This window comes from Cavia porcellus, unplaced genomic scaffold, assembly GCF_034190915.1.
Source record: "Cavia porcellus strain 051 isolate PalLab524CR breed Dunkin Hartley unplaced genomic scaffold, mCavPor4.1 scaffold_26, whole genome shotgun sequence".
NCBI classification, from domain to species: domain Eukaryota; kingdom Metazoa; phylum Chordata; class Mammalia; order Rodentia; family Caviidae; genus Cavia; species Cavia porcellus.
This window is the reverse complement of record NW_026947509.1, coordinates 48,024,172-48,042,899: the sequence shown is the minus strand read 5'-3', so window position 1 is coordinate 48,042,899 and position 18,728 is coordinate 48,024,172. Positions and strand designations below refer to the sequence as shown.

The following is an 18,728-nucleotide window of genomic DNA, read 5'->3' as shown; positions in this document are numbered from 1 at the left end:
GTTCCTGAGTCATTCAGCCCCTCTTTGGGTTCCATTTGCACTGGCAGGGGAGGGGAAGCTCCCAGGCTGTGGGACACCAAGTCCCTCTCCAAGCAAAGATTTACTTGGTGACTTTGGAGGTGGGTCTTCCCCAGCTGTCAAGCCCCCATCCACAGGCAAAAGGAAAAAATAAGCCCATAATCTCCAATCCCCTTGTGGAAATTCTGTAACCAGAAAACGTTGCAGGATTTCCAAGAAACTAGAGACACTGGATGGATTTTTTCAGAAAGACTTTCATGGTGCACTTTCCCAGATACTAGAAATGCTCAGAACTAGGCTGAACCCTGAACCAAGGAGAGATTCCCTTTCATACAGTTTGTGACATTAAAAAAGTAGAGATACAGAAGCAAAACAAAGACAGTCATCCCAGCAGCTAACCCTATTTTAGCCTTGAAAGCAAACACACCCTGTGTATCTCAGGATGTTAGGATGCTACAAAGCTCATTTATAGTACATTTGTTAGTTTTATTGGTGTAGGTACCCATTATTGCCCCTCTAAGGGAGTAGACTCCCTGGAGAGAACTGCTTAATGTCTCTCCCTTTTCAATGAGAAAAGCACTGGACAGTGGTGAAGGAGCACAAGTCTGCATTCCTGAGGGAAGGGTTGCCTGAGAAGCTGCTTGCCTGAGCTGAAAAGATTTTACAGAGGGAGAAATAGGCAAAGTTTCTCTCCAAATTCTGCTTTAAGATCACTAACTGCATAACAGTCAATCCTCCGCTTCTTTCATTAGAGCTGGACACAAAGCAGCTCATAGAAAGACTTCATTTCACAGACTCCTGGGTATAAAGGCTCAGTCACCTGGCCAGTGGTGAATTCCACTGCCTGTCCTGTGTGCCCCTGTGTTTGCCCAACCTTCTTATGAGCTGGCACAGACATGCCCATGACCAACAAGGACTCTGCCAGCAAGAATAGCACAAAACTGAGAAAAGTAAGACAAACAGAAGGAATCTGTGATCCTGCAGGGCCACAGAGAGCAAAGCTAGTCCAAAATAACAGAAATATATTCCTCTCCACTTCCATGAGATGCTGCAAGCCCCTTTCATAACCATGAAATAGATTACACCTTAATATGTGTTATAACATTTTGGATTTGAAATCTTAAAACGGAACTAAAGCACTCTTGGATGATATTTGTTTTCTCTGTTTAATACAAACCTTCCAGAATTTCTAGAAGTAGTCTTTTTAAAAAATAGTAATATGATTATTTTATGAGTTCACATAAGACAACTGTACAAATTAAAGAAATACATATATAAATACATATACATATATTCATTCTAAATTTACTATAAGTGGAAGAATCTTGGAAAAACTATAGCATATTGCTATGATACCCTCAAGCACATTCATGTGCCATGAATACAGGTGAAAACACAGATGTTATTATGGACTACACAAAGTGCATACGCTGAAGTCCCAACAAACTACTTTAGTCTGTGGCTATATTCACAGATGAGGTCTTTAAAGAGATCATTCTATGGGCTTCAATACAATAAAATAGTGTTCTTAAGAAAGTGATTACACATACAGCACCAACTGGGACAACCATAGGAAAACACAAGGAAAAGACAGTCACGTACAATGCAAGCAGAGAGGCACCAGAAGAAACCAAGTCAGCCAACGTCTTGATCTCAGACTCGTATCCTTCAGAACTGTGAAAAAATAATTCTGTTGTTTAAACCTCTCAGTCTGAGGTATGCCAGCCCTAGGAGACTAAAGCAGAAGTAAAGTCAGGTTCTGACTCTTTTCCTGGAACCCAGGAGGGATTCTCTGGGTTTGTTCTCTGATTTAAAAAAATAAGGGAAGAAACCTAGAGATAGAAGGAAGCATCACATGATTTTCAGTAATTGAAACCTTTGGCTATTTTACAAGGAAAAAGAAAGGACTTATTCAAGCTTTGAGTGTATCTGAACTTTCATTAAGTATTTTACTTCCTTCCCCAAAATAACTTTAGATCTATGCCTCCCCCTCCCAATGTACTACCCCTCCCAAAATCCAAAATCCAAATCGAATCCCAGACAGATTAAAGACTTAAGTGAAAAAGGTTAAAAGCAAATACAATAAAATGTAGGAAGTCATTTTGTAGCCTATGACTCAATGAAGTTTAACAGAACATGAAGCAAAATCCTCAATTGATAATAACATAGGCAGGTGGCTTAACTTCATCAAAAGGAAGAATTGTGGTTCAATTCAATGATGTCTTAGAAAAACTTAACAGACTAAAGAAGATAGTCAATATTTAAAGCCAAAAGAGATTAATATATGGATTATACCCCTGAGAAGAAACAAAACTTCTACAAATCAACACAAAAATAATGCTACAACCAATGTAAACATGTACAAAATATGAGCAGGTAAAACCCGGTTGTCTTATAATCACATGAATAAAAGTTCAATGCCATTAGTAATAAAAAGAACTGAAAGTTTAAATATCAGTAAGATTCTATGTCACCCATTAGAATGACAAAAATTAAAACACTAGATAACATAAAGTATTGAAAAAGACATGGTCTCTTAATTACTTTTCTCTTGTTGCTGAGACAAAATACTTGATGCCCAAAATGCAGGAAGGAAACATTTATTTAGCTCACAGTTTATAGAGGTTTCAGTCCATATTTAGCTGGTTCTGAGGCAGGGTGACGTGAAACAGAGACAGCCCTTTGTGGTGGTAGCAAGTATCAAAAGACATGAGAGTGAAAAGGGGCAAAAGGGAAAACCACGCCTCCTTCCCTACCTTATATTTTATGTCAGCTATACACCCTGGGCGGGTGCAGCACCCCCACTGTCAATTCCAACACTAAACACTGAACCAATCACAAACTCTGGACTCAGCCACCTTAGAAAGGCCCACCCCACCCATGCCCACACGAGGCTTTGGTAGGACATCTAGCACAAATGATAGCATATGGGAATGAAAGAAAGTATTAGACTATTAGACACCATTGGATAAAATATCAGCTAGCCCAAGTGGCTCCGGAAAGCAGTCTAGACATATTGGGGAAATGATCCAGCAATTGGTTTCTGAGTGTGTGTGTGTGTGTGTGTGTCAGTGTAGTCACACTCAGACCTATAAGATAATGTTTACCTGAATATTACTAGCTATAGTACAGTATATTAGAAATAATGCCTATAATCAGGAAAAGATTGTAAAATGAGATAGAGGTTCCTATGGTTTGAATCACTCTTAAACGTTTCACGAATGGGGAAACAATATGACTATGGAAAATTAAAGGTGGGGTCTTTGGGAGGTGTTTAGATGTAAATAAATTCATGATGGTGGAGACTTTGTAATTGAATCTTGCTGGCTTTGTAAAGGAAAGAGAACAAAAGAGAAACACATCCAACCATACATGTTCCATGTCTCTTATCATGTGATGTTCTGTGTCACTTCAGGACTCTACCACTAAAATGGTCATCACCAAATATGGCCCCTTAACTTTGCACCTCCAAAAACAGTATGCCAAAATAAACTTACTTTTTATACTTACACCAATCTATGGTGTTACATGATTAGCAACAGAACACTGACAAATAGAGACATACTGTGAAAATACAACTATCTAAAATAAAAAACTGTACACAGAATAATAGAGAGATGTAAAATACAGATTCTTGAGTTTTTACTGCATCGTTCCAACTAACCATGACATATTTTCTACAAGATATGTAAATTAAATGTGGTAGGGGTCTTTCAGAGAAGAAATGGAGATTAAGGGGAGTAGAATTGGGTCTTGCATGCACTGATGATGCTTTACTAAAACCTGAGGAGTGTAATTATTTCAATTCTTCACCTGAAATGCAAACACACACACACACACACACACACACACACACACACTTCTCTAAGTTCCTCCCCAGTTAGAGATCCTGGAGCAAAATCATCTTATCTTTCTAAACATTTTTGGATTTATACCTCAGGGATTCCAAAGCAGGATTATTTCTGCCTCAGCCCCACGGACAACTTGAAATTATACTGCTCTTAGCATCACCTGGACCACGGGGTCCATATAGGCATCACACATCAGCGGATGACCAGAACATCCAGGCACATCTTTCCCCAAAATACCTTTGCTCTTTTCCTGTACCCTTGCTATATGACTTATTTCCCTATTGGATGGACATTAGCTAAGAGACTACGCTTGTAATCCTACAGGTTGACTGTAGTTTGACCCACATTGTACCAACATTGTGAATTTGCTGTATAAATTATAAAGGGACTTGGTGGCCACCCACTCAGAACTCCTCCTGGAAATCCAGGAGCTATTCTCTTGATTTTCAATAAAACATTCCTGTTGGAGCCCTTGAAGCTGAATACACGTACAGGGCTGTAGCGTGGCTTGGGCGTGGCTGAACTGAGGAGGAGGAGACACCTCAGGGAGGCAAAGTTAGGCCATGGCTGAGGCCACCTAGAGACTTTCTGGATGGTTTTCCTTAATTAATATCATCTGTTGCTCTGAGGTGGTCCTTGAACCCCTCCCAAAATCCAGCTCAGGTTTCCTCCATTGTCCACTCAACTCCTTGCTTGTTCCGATTAAATAGGAACTGCCCAGCGTTAGTAGGCCAGCCAGCTAGTTAAGAGCTCTGACGCTCTGAGGAGGATTGTAGTTCTCCTGTAGCCCTAAGCTCATGATGCTTGTCTCATTTCTTTGGGCCTTTGTCTTGCACCCTTTTGGTTATTGAGTACCCTGGCACAGATGCCAACACTCTCCTAACTTCCTTCTTTGGTTTAGGAGCAGGAACTCCGGCACATTGACATTTAACAATTGGGAGATCTTTTTCCAATATCAAAAGGATACATTATGTCTCCTGACATATCCTAGTTTTATTATGTAGCTAATGGTAATGGTGTTTTTGCTTGTTTTGTGCCTTTTTTTTTTCTTTTTAAATGAAATAATAAGGTCTTAAAGCCTCTGCAAAGCCATTATCATCCAGTTTTGGTGCAGCAGTAATCTAATCCTAATATACTCAGACCTTAAAGAGACTTTTTTCTTTTCCACATTTAAAAAAATTAATTTTAAGACTCAAGACTTAAATTGCTTTTCAAAAAGCAATTTTTAAAAATAAAGTTAGAAAATATGAGTGCAGAGGCCGACTTACAGCTCATGGCACAGCACCTGCCTGGCAAGTGCAAGGTTCTGAGTTCAATTCCCAGTACTAAAAAGAAATAAAGAAAAAGAAAAGAAAACACGAATACATTTACACTTTTTCCTAAGATACATCCTCGCCATTGCCTTTATGGAACGGAATAACCAGACACTGAATTATTCTTTGGAAACCACAGGCTGTCTCTTTAAGAACTGAAAGGGAGGAGGCGGGACTCCACCCTGGAGCAGGCTCTGATTGGCCCTTCCGGCAGGAAGTGGGCGGTGAACGCGCCGTTTCTGTCATTGTGCGACGCTGCCTGGCGCGAGGCCTGGGCGACCGCGGGTTTTAAGTCGCAGCAGTCGCCTTCGCTTCTGGCGGGCGTGTGGACGCGGAGCACGGCACGGGCTTCGGCAGCCTTCGTGAGGGGGTGCCGAGCCCTCGCCAGCGGACGGGCGGGCCGGCTGGGGTCGCGGCCCCCTAGCGCGCGCTTCTCCCCGCGCCCCGCAGCCAGCACGACCGCCATGGCGCAGCGCGCCTTCCCGAACCCCTATGCCGACCACAACAAGTCCCTGGCCGAGGGCTACTTTGACTCTGCTGGGAGGGTGAGTTTGGGGTCCGCCTCGGCCTCCATCCCACGCGAATTACACCATTATGTACGTAAAGCGTGAGGTCGGGGGTGAGGTGAAACCCCCTGCACCACTGAGAACATGAATGATGAAGATTGGGCTCTGCACTGCGCCGCGTTGCAGGCGTCCTACAACCGCGGTGTTTGCCCGAGCCCCCCGAGGAGAGGCGCAGATCCTCCTCGGAGACCGCACAGCAGCGGGCTTCACGGCTGTCCTTAAACTGATGCTGCTCGGGGAGAGGTGGGAAACAGGCTGGAAGTGCTTCCCGCCTCCACCACCCCTTACAGGACCTCCCCTCACCATGAAAGAAAAGAGAAACCGCAGGGCGTGAAACCAGTTAGCGAGTCACAGAGCGCTCGCGTGACACCGGTGTGGGTGTGGGACGCCGAGGCCCGTATGTTTTCTCACACCTGTCTGGGGAATTGTCACCGCTATTAAGCGTGCCTCGCTTTGGGAAATCCTGAGTGCGCACACACTTTTTTTTTCCTTACTAATTCATTCATTTGAAACTTAGCAAAATACAAAAAGCGTTTCATATGTGACATAATGGCCTTATAGCTTTCATATCCGTGGAGTTCACTTATGTGTGTCTGTTGGTTCAGCCCTTAAAACATTAGTGATTATAGATCATCTGGGTCAGATGCAGTTAGGGATGGATGAGAGGTATGGGTTTGAAGGCTAACAAAGTGTATATGGATTTAAGGTGAAACATTATTTAAAGACCAATATGGAGCTGCCCAAAGCTCTTTATAATAATCTTAAGGTGAGATGCTTCCCTTTGGTCCTTTGGGCCCGTGTGCTGCCCAGCGCAGACGCTGAGGCTGAAGTGTGTATCTTGTTGAAGGAGGAAAACTGTGACATGCTGCCTTAGAGGAAAGCGCTGGAGGGTGTGTCCTGATCTGTGGCTTCAGTAAAATGTAGTGCGCAATTTTGGCTGCTTATAAAAGAAGCACTTTTTACAAATTTAATTCGTTTCAAAGGAAGGGGAAAAAAGACCTTCATGAATGTGACATGTGACCCAAAAATAATAACGTCATTTACTATCTCACATAGTTTTTGGACAGATCCTATTAAAAAACTAGCACTTGGGATCATCAGTGTTGAACACTAAAGAGCAGACTCTAGAAATCTGGCCTACTTACTTTGTTAACATGAATATTTCAGTAAGAAATTGCTCTGTATTGTGACATTTGTGAAGAAAAAAAGGGCTTTTGGAGACTGATCACATTATTGCTAGAGTTTGAACACAAATGGTCAGTGGTCAAACACAGTATTTGAAGTCAGATCCCCTTTATTGAATGTATATGCCAGCTAGAAAGTAACATCCCTTGCTGAGGCCAAGAAAGCCTCAGAATTCTTAGTGTCTGTAAGTAATGCCAAGCAAGGTAGCAGGTCCGTGATTAGCGGAGGTGGCGAGTTGTCACATGGATATGCTCCTTATCTGAAATGTATAAGCCTGTGTATTAAAGTATATTTTATCTTACTAAACATTTTCGCCTCATTGAAATCATAACCTTTGGCAGGAAGAGTTAACTAATAGGAGTATCGGCCAGTGGCGTTTCCTCAGAGCGTGAAGTGAGGAATCATAATAGTGCTTCAGAATAAACCAGGTGCAGTTGAAAGTCTGACTTGCCTGCCAGGCATGGTGGTGCACACCTGTAATCTCAGCACTTGGGAGGCTGAGGCAAGAAGATTGTTCCAACAGCCTGGGCTACATGGTTCAAGGCTAGCCTGAACTTCATAGGGAGACCCTGACTCAAAAAAGAAGGGAAGTTCAGTGTGTCTTATCAGGGGCTACTCAGAAGGAAATATCTTTTTTAAATTATTAATTCTAACACTACCTCTTTATCTTCTGTAGTCTTGAGCCTTTGAAAAAATTAGATTCTGATGATACGTAGTACTTAAGTTTGTTTTTACAAGTCTTACATGGTGAAGTGCTTGTACCTTATAACGTTCTTTGACATTGTTTTGAAATTTTATAGCCTTGTAAAATGCAGTTCTGGGATAACAGCAAGTTCCTAAAATGCTCCATACGTGAAGTATGTCACTTAAGGGTGGTGAGGCCTCCCAGTTTCCCCTGCACAGTAGCCTTCACCTGGTGTTCCTGACCCCTGAGTCTGGCTGCAGTGTGCTCTCAAGCCATCTCCACATTACTCTTTGTTGTAGACGTGTGGGCTGCTACAGAAGGGTAAACGTGTCAACATTTATGTCCCTTGCAATCTGCTCCGCACAATTCGTTTAGGCACAATTCGTTTAGTGCCTGCAGAGTTGGCGGGGTAGGTGTTCTCATCCCGAGTTTATAAAGGTAACTGAGCATTGAGGCTGTCACTCGGCTGGCAGCAGTATGGATAGAGCCAAACTCATTCACTCAGCCACACTGGGATCCCTCCTCTCACCATCCTGTGCTGGGCAGGAGTTTTGATGGGGCCTTTAACATTCTTTTTCCTCTGCTTGAGGTTCCTGAGGCACATAAATGTGTTTTGCTTGCCTTACGCTACTTGTTCAATTTTAAAAAATTGCATGTAACCCAGGCATGCTGGTGTGTGCCCACAATCCCAGCACTCCGGAGGCTGAGGCAAGAGGATCACAAGTTCAGGCCCAACCTGGGCTACATAGAGAGCCCGAGGCCAGCCTGAATTACATGGAGAGACCCTTTCTCGCATAAGAAAAAAAATTGTGGGGCAATGAGGTGGGGTTTTTGTTTGTTTTTTGGTAAATAAAGCCAAAATGTTTCTTTCAGGGGATTAACATTGCTGCTGCTTGACTCCAGTGGCTTCAGAGCTGCTAACATCTTTTAATTTGTGGTTAACTTAATAAAATAATGTTTTGATTGTAAGACAAATAGCTGGTTTAAATAATAGATGATCCTTATTAGTTGAAATTTTTCATATAAAACATTTAAGTTATAGTAATATTTCTGGCTTTAAGTAGGAAAACAGTAGTACTTTTTCATTTGGTTAATCTGCTGTTGTGAATCACTGTTCTTCCAGACAGAAAAACACGACTTGGGTGAAAATGAAGCATGTGCTCTCCTGATCCTGGTAGCCTAGAGTGCCAGAGGTTGGGTGGCCCTGTTTCTTGATACTTGTTTTCCCTTAATCTCTACAGCTGACTCCTGAGTTCTCACAGCGTGTAACCAACAAGATTCAGGAGCTCCTTCAGCAGATGGAGAGAGGCCTGAAGTCAGCAGACCCTCGAGATGGCACTGCATACACAGGCTGGGCAGGTATGGAGCCGCCTTGAGCAGCCGAGCCAGGGCCAGGCCTCTGCTTGAGGGCCATACCCCGAAATGTTTGCTGTGTTGGCACTTGAGTCTGCATTTGAGTCACTCCCTTGAGGGGGTGCCATGCTCCCCACCCAGAGTGGCACCACCTCCCAGACCAATCCTGTTGTCCTGAATTTGGGCATTGTGCCCAGACCATCAGTGTTGGTGCCTGGGCAGCTCCTCTTGGCGTGAGGAGAGAAGCTGATTTTCAGCACTGCCTCCTTAAGGTAGAGGCAGAATTTCAATAGGGAGAGTTGGCGGAGTTCTAAATCTGAAACAAAGATGAGGATGATCCTCCTTAGCAAGTAAAACTGACCCATCTAGAAGGGTCATTTTGGAACTGTCACCCTGGGTCAGAGAGCTGTGCAGGAGTAGGAGGTAAATGCCTCAATCTGTTAACTAATCCAGAAATTGAGAGTTGAGTTTTCTTTAGGAAAATACAGTCTTTGCTCGTTGGTATGCGTTTGCTACATCACCAACCTCAGTATTACCAGTCTAAGGGCTTGGAAGACCGCAGGGAAGAAATGGTGTGCAAAAGGTGAGGAAGAGAAAACACAAAAGGAAAGCTGAAAACTATAATTAGGTCACCTAATATAGAGGGACAGGAAAAGGACAGTAGTCTACAAACTTATTCCCTGTTTACTTAGACAAAGAGGAATAACTTTGGTGGAGATGAGTTTTGATCTTAAGATGTGGTATTTTATGTACTGGGCCAGCACAGATTTGGATTCTGTAGGTAGTGAGCTACACCTGGGAGTCTTGCATTGTGATTTACAGGCAGCCCTTGTCTCCATGCCAATGATGATAGGTAGACTACAGCAAAGAGTTGCTTCATGAAAAGTTTCCTATAGTGGTTTCTTAGCAACACTTTTTAGTAACAGGTGGTTATATTTTTTCCTTATGAGGACAAGGAAGTCAGATAAATTAGTAGAATTAAAATTCATGGGAGTCTTAAGGTCTGTAGTTACCAGAATAGACAATATAGTATTCAACCACCCCTGTGCTGATGTAGTTTTAGTATTTTTGCAGATTTTAGAAGCTTGATACAAGAACTATTAACATAAGAATAAAAGCAAAATATTTAAACTTGAAGAAGGAAGTTACAAATAACAGTTGTTTTGCAGACCTAGTGTCATTGGTAAAATAATCCCATTAGAAAGCATTACTGGTTTTTCTTCCTTAAATCCTCCAGATTCAAACAAAACTCAGCAACTGCAGTACACAGTTGTCTGTCTTTCTTTTTGAGCACCACAGTGTAGTAACCAGAATTTTAGAGTTTCTATTATTATCTCCAGCTAAAAGGAAGAAAAAAGGAAAGGAGAGAGAGACTAAAATAAATGGCTAGACTTCATTCCAGGTTTGATTACAAAAAGAATGACTTAAGCCTCTAAGCACCCATTCACATGAGCTTATGTTACTATAAGGCACCTTGCTATAGGAGGAGGGAAGGTAGGGATTGATTTCAGTTTGAGTTAATTGACAACATTAGGGAAGCCTTTAGGCAGACCCCTAAATAATGGCTAAGGCTAGTTGAAAAACTAAAAATCAATCTTTCTTTAGAAAAAAAATTTTCACTCCAGAATAAGATGCAGATTATTTAAAATTTGTGACTGTATGCGATTTCTAGCATCATCTTGGATGCCGGTGTCTTTGTCCATAAAAGACATTTGTTGCTGGCTGTGGAGAGCAGCTTGTATGGCAAGCGTCTGAGGCAGACTGGTGTGCTAAGCATTTTAGGATGGCTTAGGTTGCTGTTTTATGATACAGCATAAAATCTAGATAAATTTGCGAATTGCTTTTGAGGCAAGATTCCTAATGTCCCCAAATCAAACACTGTTAAAAAGGCATTATCCTCACGTAAAATAGACTGTCTTCTCCTGTGTCTGATAATGCCAGTGGTCAGTCAATCTGAGTAACATAAAGCCCAGAGTTGCCTAATAGACTAGATCTGATCTGAGCCTAGAAAAATCATGTTAAAAGTTTCTCTTATGTTGTAGCTCAATACCTTATGTCTATTTATAGCTGCAATTCTATTACCAAAAAGGTTCATGCCAAAAAAACACAGTAGAAAATATTTGGTGTTTTGTGCCAAAGCAATACTTACACAAGGATGTATATATTTGCATGTTGCTTTGTGCATAGCCATGTTAGTTTTCTAAAAGTGATAGTTCCTAGAAAACAAGGATTACAGTTCTGTAACTTTGTTCAGCAACAAATTTAGAACCATATTTTCAAAGTATTACCTTATTGTTTGCTGTTGGTGCTCGTTTGTTCAAAATTGTATTACTTAGGGAAACATTATTCATTGTAGAAAACCTTTAAAACTTTAATCTTCATTGTTGGTATTTAATGAATATTTTTTATTGGTGTACATTGAAAGCTTTTGCAAGTATCTTTCCATTGTTATATACTTTGAGAGACTGCATGATTATAATTAATTGGAATTTTAAATGTCTTTTCCTGTTAAAGTTCATTGTCCAATAGAAAGATATTCCGGTAGCTAATGTTTGTCCAGGTAGGATTAGGACTTGGAGTATAATTAGATTCGGCTTTCTAAACCCAGAAAGAAGAAAAAATGATAGCAGTTTAAATTCGGTAATGCATTTCGTCTCACGTGAAAGAAGGCCAGAAGGCAGACAGAGGCAGCCCAGGGCTGATACTGCCGTAGCCTCACGGGGTTAGTAGGGATCCTTGTGTACTTTCTTTCAGCCTCCTCATTCGTCAGCTACTAGCTGCACCTCTTGATGAAGATGGCTGCAAGGGAGCCAGCCATTGTGTTGGTTTTTTAGGCTGCTGGAAAAAAGAAGAGGGAAAGAATGCAGTCCTGCTCCCTAAAATGACTTCTTAGAAGTCCTACCTGGTATTTCAGTCCTGCCCATTTTGCACTGTCTGGCACATAGTCACGTGGTCACTTTGTCAGTAAATGTAGTCTGTTACCAAAGTTTTGCTCTCTTACTACAGCAGAGTTGATTTTTAGATAAAACCTAGTAATCTGTTTCAACTCCTGGGTGGCAGAAAAGTGATCTTTATTCCTGTTTTGCACAAACCATTTAGACAGTAAATCTGAATTTTCTGTTTGCAAAAAGATCTCTTTAACTTTTGTCTACTTGGGAGTGGGGAGTGGATTTTTGCAAGAATAAAGTTATCAATAATAAAATATTTTGAAATTTGTTAAGTAATGTTTTATCTGCTCTTTTTCTCTAGGAAATTTCATTGTGTTTCATGATACCTTTATTTTGTACTTTTTCTTCACTTCAGTATTTGTCTTTCCATAAAGCCTGGTCTAGAAAGTGTTAGAGGAGTGTCACGTCCCTTCCTAGAGCCTCATCACAGTCCTAGCAGCAGCTGCAGCTGATCCTCGCGATTTCACAGCTTGCTGAAGGTCTGTCGTTCCCCTGCTGCTTCCCTGAATGCCGTCAGAGTCCGAAGCCCTTAACTTTCTTCTGTCTCGCGTCCAGGTTGGGCCCTGCCGTCACACACCTTCACTTCTTGGTGACTCTCACGCTGCCCAGCTCCTGTCTTCTGCTCGCACGGTGGCTAGATCTGTCTCTGTTGCGCATTTGTTCTTGAAGATGAGAGTTTGAGTCAGAAGATAGAGCACCTGTTGTGTTTTTTTTTTTTGTTTTGTTTTTTTTTTTGTTTTGTTTTTGTTTTTTCATTTTTATCGGTACCAGGGAGCACCTGTTGTGTTTAATGGTACACATGTTGGAGTTTTAATTTTTCCCATTTGCTGTCTGTTCAGCAAAAACTGAGACTAGTGATAACAGTCTACTTACTGAAATCTCTGCTCAACCATCTCTGTGTTATAGATGCTTTGAGGAATGATTATTACAATTAGAACATTACCATTTTGTTGATATTTGTTGTTGTGTTCGAGAGGCTCGTACTCTGTGGTTCAGGCTGGCCTTGAACTCACAGCCCTCCTCCGTCAGCCTCTGACATGCTGGAATTACAGGCACACCACCATACCCAGCCGGCCGGTACTGTCCCCTCATTACAGTTCATCCTGCAGTAGTGGCGCATCTGGCAGCTAATGCTGGGTCAGATAAGTTTGAGATGTGGAATAGGGTTATTCCAGGTAATCCATCCATAAAAATGCTTTTGTGGTCGAAGTGGTATGTACAAGCTTAAAGGAAAGCAAATAATTGCCTTAGGAAGTATTTTATTTTCACTTTATAAACTACTGTACAACTGAAATTACCTTGGCTTGTGTTTTTAAATAGGGAAGCACATGATGCAGTGAGGAAAGAGGTTAATGTAGGATTTTACTAGAATTCTGACATTTCCACTGAAGCCTACATACTCACACCTGTGGGTTTTTACGGTATTACACTACAAGTTCTATCCATGAATCTTATCTTTTCCAGTTCACAACAGAGAAGTGAAATGCTCTAGGACCCTAGGAAGAAAAGTGGAGAAATTTTTTTAAAACCGAAACCTGTCTCTTACTGGAAATGAGGTGATCATTGCCATAAATCCCTCTGGTTTCTCCTACTCATGTAGGGAAAGGGTGTTAGGATTAATCAATTCTTTAGGCATTGAGAGTTAATAAATTGCTGCTATACATTAGTGTTCAGCAAAAGAATGCAATAATTTAATAAAAATACAGTGAGTGAATTTTGATTTCCAAAGGAATGAGGATGAGCAGTATGCATTTTGGTTCTTGAAAGATGAGAGTAAGATCAAAATACAGTTCCCGTTAATAGTTATGCTACTCGAATGACAGAATACATGTGTGCAAAAACAAACATTGCCGGCCTCATCCTAAGTGCTCCCACCAGTTCACTGTTCTCACCTTAAGCATTGCTGCAGCGTGTGGGGACCAGTCCTCTCTCCCTGTCACAGATGAGCAGATGCACAGCAAGGCCCTGCCTCCTTCAGGCTTCCATAGCCCGCAGGTGGCACAGGTCCTGGCTCCTGAGTCAAGTCCTTTAGACAGACAGACATAGCAAGTATGATACTCTAAGCTTATACACTTGGGTGAAAAAGTTTTACAAGTGAAGAGGATTTATTCATAAAGAAGCCAGCAGGCAGTAGTTTGAGTAATGGCAATTTGTACTCATGCAGTAGAGACATTTTAGAAATGCCTAATAACTAGTAAGATTTGAATTTTATTTAAGACAAATCAGAATAAGCCCTGATGGAGTATGAAAGGAATCTTGAAAGAGAAAAGGAAGCATGCTTATTAGACATGCATGAGTAATCACATTAAGTCTATTAGAAAAAGTTATTTTTGATTGGACATAAAGTCCAATGTATGGGCATTTGCAACTAGACAAATGAAATCTTAGCATTCTTTTATAGAAAATCTTTTTCCCCTTACTAATCCTTCATTAACATATTCAGTGTAATTTCAGGATGGGAAATTGGTCCAAGTTAAGATTTTCTCATAATTACTTATATTTGAAATGTCTTGCAGAATATTTTCTTGAGTGAATTATAATCCATAGTTAGAAATCAGTTGTTTGCTCTCACAGCTGTTAAATGAGTGATATTTATTTAGTTATTTATACATACTGGGAATTGAACTCAGGACCTTGTGCTTTCCAGACCGGCACTTATGCCACTGAGCTGTATCCCCGGCCAATGAGTGGCATTTTAAATGGACCACCTCAGTTCTTTTCACCTGAATCATCTTTTATAAAATACAGCGCATGGAAGCATAGTGCATCCTGATGTTCATGCAGGCTATACGCCAGCAGTAAGCACTGAGTTACGTTTCCAGCAGACTCACGGCATCTTCCAGTGTGTGCCTGCGGCGTGTGCAGCAAGGGAAACACTTTGCTTATCCAGTGCCCCATCTAGAGCTGTCGGTGCATGTGCTGTGTGCGCGGCAGTCCACAGTGTAGACAGTAGTTGTAGAGACCCTATAATCAAATACTGGGGTCGGCAACTGAGTAGGCCTTGGTGGGTCCACATCTGTGGGGACTCAGCAAGGACTGAGTGCCACCTGTCACTGGATGGGGCTCAGTGACAGGTGAGAGTGCAAGTGCTAGGGTGAAGGAAGGAAGAAGACTAAGCACAAAGCACTGGTAAGAAATTGTTATTAGAAAGGATTAAATGAGCAGAGGAAGTATTCTTGTTAGAAATAGGCGTCTGCCAGAAAAGATCGTTTCCCTTGCAGATAACCTATTTAAAAAAGTAAACTAAAACCCAAAGGATGGCTCATCTCACTTGTGTCTTTAAGAAAAAATGAGGGAAAGTGCTAGCTTTCATTTAATTTCATTTTTTTCTCCTTATGATGATTCCACACAGAAATGATGATCAGCTCACACTCTAACACACACACACAGAACTCTCGGGGCTTTGGTTCTTTAAAGACACAACCCAAGGTTCTGTAACCAACTCACAGAGTTAATGAGGCTAAGACTAGCATCCATTTCCTCTTTTCAAGCACTGTATAACATTTAAGTAAGAGGATACGCAGTGTAATCCTTAGAGTACTATTAGCTTGCGCTCTAAGTGCACATCATTACAGTGTTTCAAGATGCTCTTCCTCTGATCTGCCAAACTACAGGCTTCGAGCTCTGGCTTCAGCGTGCGGGTCTGAGTTCCTGCTGACACCAGCTCTGTTTGAAAGGAATCGCTCTGGCCCTGTGTCTTCTCTTGGCAATTTGATCTCCTTACAAAGTAGCTGAGCATCAGAGCCAGCGTTTTAGTGTCTAATTTGAGCCCTCACCAGACGTCCTTCACCTTCATGAGCAGCACCTCCCTCTCCCAGCCAGCGCTGTTGGGGCAGGTGTGAGAAGTGAAGGGCACAGATCTGTGTAAGGGTTATTGGAGCCTTGCTCAGTGAGTGAGTGAAGGCTCTGCTAGAAGTGCTGCCTGCCAGTGTCATTCTAGGTACCCTCAGTACTAAGGCTCGCCGAAACAAGCGTAGGGTTTTAGATGTTACCAGTGCACGGAGAGCAGGATGAGAGTATTGTCGGCAGATAGAGAAAAGATAGGAGGCAGTGAAGACGTGTCTAAGAAGGATGCAGCTATGTCTGTTGTTTTTCATTCCAGAAACTTCATCATGTAGCCCAGGGTCAGTCCATACTGTAATTGGTGCTTAATAAGTATTTGTTGATTGATTGAATGAATGAATGAATGAATGAGTGAGTGAAAAGTGCCCTGCCCATGCAACTCTAGCTATTACCTGTGCAAACTAAAAACCCTTTAAGTTAGAAAGAATGAGGAAAGGGTGAGAGTTAAATTCATTTCATATCTGTTAGGATGTAGGTCACTTAATTCAGCTCCAGATTCAATTGAGATGTGAACAGAAGTCAGAGTATGTAACATAGGCGTTGTGATTGATAGACAAATAAAGGCATATTGTGTAGACCCAACTGGGAAGGGGTCTTCCTCTTTGTCATCCCCTAGCCTTCACCTAAACAGAGCATTTGAACAGCCCACGGTGCCCATGGCCACATGGGAAACAGAAAATGGTCAAGTGACAGAACCTGAGGACAGAGCAGATTTTCAGAAAACTGAGGTCAGGTTGTACTTTTCCAGCCTCATGGTTCAGAGGAAGAAGTACAGAACAGGAACACGAGCAGAAGGAGTATGTGGTTTCCTCTGTGCTCTATCCCTTTAGGTCAGGACTCAGAGTTAAGGCGAAGTGGTGGTTTAACGTGAATGAAGGTTCCCAGTCTGATGGAGTTGGGTTTTAGTAGGTTCTTACCGTAAGCCAGGGACTACGCTAAGTGATTCATACGATTTCCAATAATTCTATAGAGTATCTGTGTCATATCCATGTTACAGCAAGCCGAGGCACATAGGTTAAAATCACTCAGCTAGTAAGTGGCAGAGGCAGGCTTCAGTCCTGATGTGAAGAGCCACATTCTTAATAACTGCTGTGCTAAAAGAGGTGTCACCCTTGTGACAGTCTGTGACAGTCCCCAGAAAAGGCTAAGAGTGGCCCAAAGGTGACATTTACTGAGCAGTTGACTACAAGGCCCTGAGCGCAGGAGGAAAGTACAATGTCTCCTCCACCTTTTTTAGCTTTTAAATAGCCTTTTCTTTGTTGTGCAGTTAAGCTCTGGAAATAGAAGCGATGTTCAGAGTGCTTGTTTGCCTCTCGCCTTTCCACTTCTTTGTTTAGGATAATATTATTAAGTTGATGGAACAAAGTCATGACTAGTTTCCCCACAGATTACCTGTATTAAAAGCACCACACTATTTGGATAGGCAGCTGCTTGTGACTCTCAGCTTTAATCTAACAACTGATGTCTTGGTCCTGCACAGAAAACCGTGGCTGGAATGTAAATACTGTGCTAATGACAGCTGTGTGATTTTTGCCAATGAAGCAGAAGTGCACGCGCCCAAGTATTCACACAGACAATTGGAAACAGTTCTGTTAATGTAGGAAAGGGAGGTAATCAAACCTTACAGGGTTAATCAGAGAAAATTTCCAGGTCTTTTGTTGCCCTAAATCAGAAAGGAAAAACCGATGGTGCGCTTTTTTTTTTCAGTACAGGAGCAGTTTATTTGAACTTAGATGGTAACACCCCATTCCCCTCCTTTAGGAAGTGTCCATCTTTCAGAATTACCAGGCACTCACGTGGCCATGATTTTTCTTACTGGAGCACAGGAAGGGAATCTGTAAAAACCCCTGACCTGTAAAGAATTAACCTTGTAGAGCTGAAACACCAGGGCAAAGGTTGTTATACCATGGTAGGCTGGTTGGAAAATAAATGAAAAAATGTTGAGTAAGTTCTAGAACACAGAATCACAGAGAAGTGTTTCGAGAGAATCATTTATTTGTGGAGGTTTTCATCATCTCAGTACACATTTGAGACACAGCAGGGTCTTGATTGGTCAAGATGAATAGGACTAATGATCCCTCAAAAATCAGAGGCTTAGTGTTAATTATTCCCCAGCAGCTGGCTGTATTTATAGTACTACGGGGGTAAGTAGCTGAGTAAGTAAATCGTGGATTTAGAAGTGGCCCTGAACAGAATAGCAGCTGTGGAAGGCAGCAGAACAGAACAGTCTGCCCCAGAACTCCACACTGAAAACCAGGCCAGACACACCACAGTGGAGTCTTACTAGTACTTGTGGTATAGTTTTTCTATCAGTTAGTTACTAACATTTCAAAACCAGGAGAAGCCCAGGATGCACTTCGAGGCCACGTGAGACTTGCTGAACTTCTTATCTAGAGTGATGTCCTCCCCAGGCCTTCAGATTGGCCCAATGGTTAGAACATTCTGCAGGGATGGAAATGTCCCTCTGTTGCATGCTGTGAGAGCCACCAGCCCCACGTGGCTTGTGACTGAGAACCTGAATCCTAAACTGTCTCCGTGTAACAACGTTTCTATGGATACTTAGGATGAGAGACCACGTGCAGCATTTAGCTAGCCCTGCAGTTCTGAAGCACCAGGCAGGCTCGCTGAGTCTGAGATCATAGCAGTACGCCTCTGGGTTTCTTCTGCCTCTCAGGCCACAGAGGCAGTGCTAGATAGATTATTTTTGTTTTGTTTTAATGGAAAGCATCCCCTACTTGCATATTCTTTCAGTGCAGCTGCTTTTGAAATGTATCAGAATCATTTACTACCTCAGTTAACACAGAATTAAAACAGTATCCAAATACTTTATTGATTTAATGACTTTAGAATTCATAGGGAAATAATACCTCATAGGATTTTGCTGTACACTTGTCTCACCATGTACTTACTCTTGTGGTTTGTCTTCTTTTTAAAACTGTGTCTTAAATCATGTATGTGAGCAAATC

The 18,728-nt window shown here is 41.9% G+C and overlaps 1 protein-coding gene across 1 annotated transcript in view; it reads left to right on the top strand.

Annotated features, from left to right (window-relative positions):
- The first annotated feature begins 5,420 nt into the window (after positions 1–5,420).
- The window catches only part of Lancl1 (LanC like glutathione S-transferase 1), a 31,971-nt gene continuing 18,663 nt past the window's right edge, over positions 5,421–18,728 (top strand). Inside the window, exons 1-2 of the mRNA XM_003474199.5 lie at positions 5,421–5,727; positions 8,860–8,977. Coding sequence (XP_003474247.1) covers positions 5,647–5,727; positions 8,860–8,977 — 199 coding nt within the window. The 5' untranslated portion in view covers positions 5,421–5,646. The remainder of the gene's footprint in view (positions 5,728–8,859; positions 8,978–18,728) is intronic.